The sequence below is a fragment of the Lottia gigantea genome, assembly GCF_000327385.1.
Source record: "Lottia gigantea unplaced genomic scaffold LOTGIsca_2652, whole genome shotgun sequence".
Taxonomy (NCBI): Eukaryota; Metazoa; Mollusca; class Gastropoda; family Lottiidae; genus Lottia; species Lottia gigantea.
Window position 1 is genome coordinate 1 of NW_008708824.1, and position 920 is coordinate 920.

General features: G+C 30.0%; 1 protein-coding gene across 1 annotated transcript in view; it reads right to left on the reverse strand.

The window, feature by feature from the left end:
* Nucleotides 1-433: 433 nt before the first annotated feature.
* Nucleotides 434-920, reverse strand: part of LOTGIDRAFT_176694 (hypothetical protein) — a gene marked incomplete at both ends in the record, with an annotated part of 2,887 nt that continues 2,400 nt past the window's right edge. Inside the window, 2 exons of the mRNA XM_009056163.1 lie at nucleotides 434-490; nucleotides 595-596. Of these exons, the coding sequence (XP_009054411.1) occupies nucleotides 434-490; nucleotides 595-596 (59 nt within the window). The remainder of the gene's footprint in view (nucleotides 491-594; nucleotides 597-920) is intronic.

The following is a 920-nucleotide window of genomic DNA, read 5'->3' on the forward strand; positions in this document are numbered from 1 at the left end:
AGTACATCAGATTTTGCTAATTTCTGGGCTTGTACAGAGATATTCTAAGCTGTTTGGGTGTATTGGACACACTGATAACATCGATTTGCACCATTCCAATCAGATATCTGTGGTTCTTAAAGTTCCACTACAATTAAGAGTTTTATGATGTTACTATCGCAAAAGCTGCTAATAAAATGCTTAGGTTGAGTGGCATTGTCAAAAACTGATTAAAAATTGGAATGGTGAAAATCAATGCTATTTGTGTCTCCCAATACACCTAAAAAGTTTAGAAAACCTCATGTTCTGAATTGACAGCTAGGTATTTGGAATAGAAGTAGACATTAAATTTTTTCTACACTTTTGGCATTTATTTCATTTATATTTGTACATAACGTATCCAGTATCTTTAAATTAAATATCAATCAAATAATAACAATGTCTATGAACTATTTTAATCATTATGAACCAGAATAGGAATGAAAATATTAGTAGCTACGACTAGTAGCCTCTGTAAAGAAATATTACGTCTTAGAATGATCTGTAAATCTAAATTATCAAACTTGGCCAATAAGACAAAAAAAATAAGCAAACCTTTCTTTAAAGGAATATTACCTCTTAAAATGAATATAACTTTTAAATAGTTATCAAACTTGGCCAATAAGACAAAAAAAATAAGCAAACCCATCTTTAAAGGAATATTACCTCTTAAAATGAATATAACTTTTAAATAGTTCTCAAACTTGGCCAATAAGAGTATACATTCATCAGTAGACGTGCCTTGTGTCATAAATACACAACAGGATCTCTTTAATCCGATTAAAATAAAATTTAGTCATTACTGAAGCATTAGTTTTATGGATTATCAGATTATACAGGGGTTTCGTTGTATATTTATGACACAAGGCAAGTCCACTGATGAATGTATACTCTTATTGGCC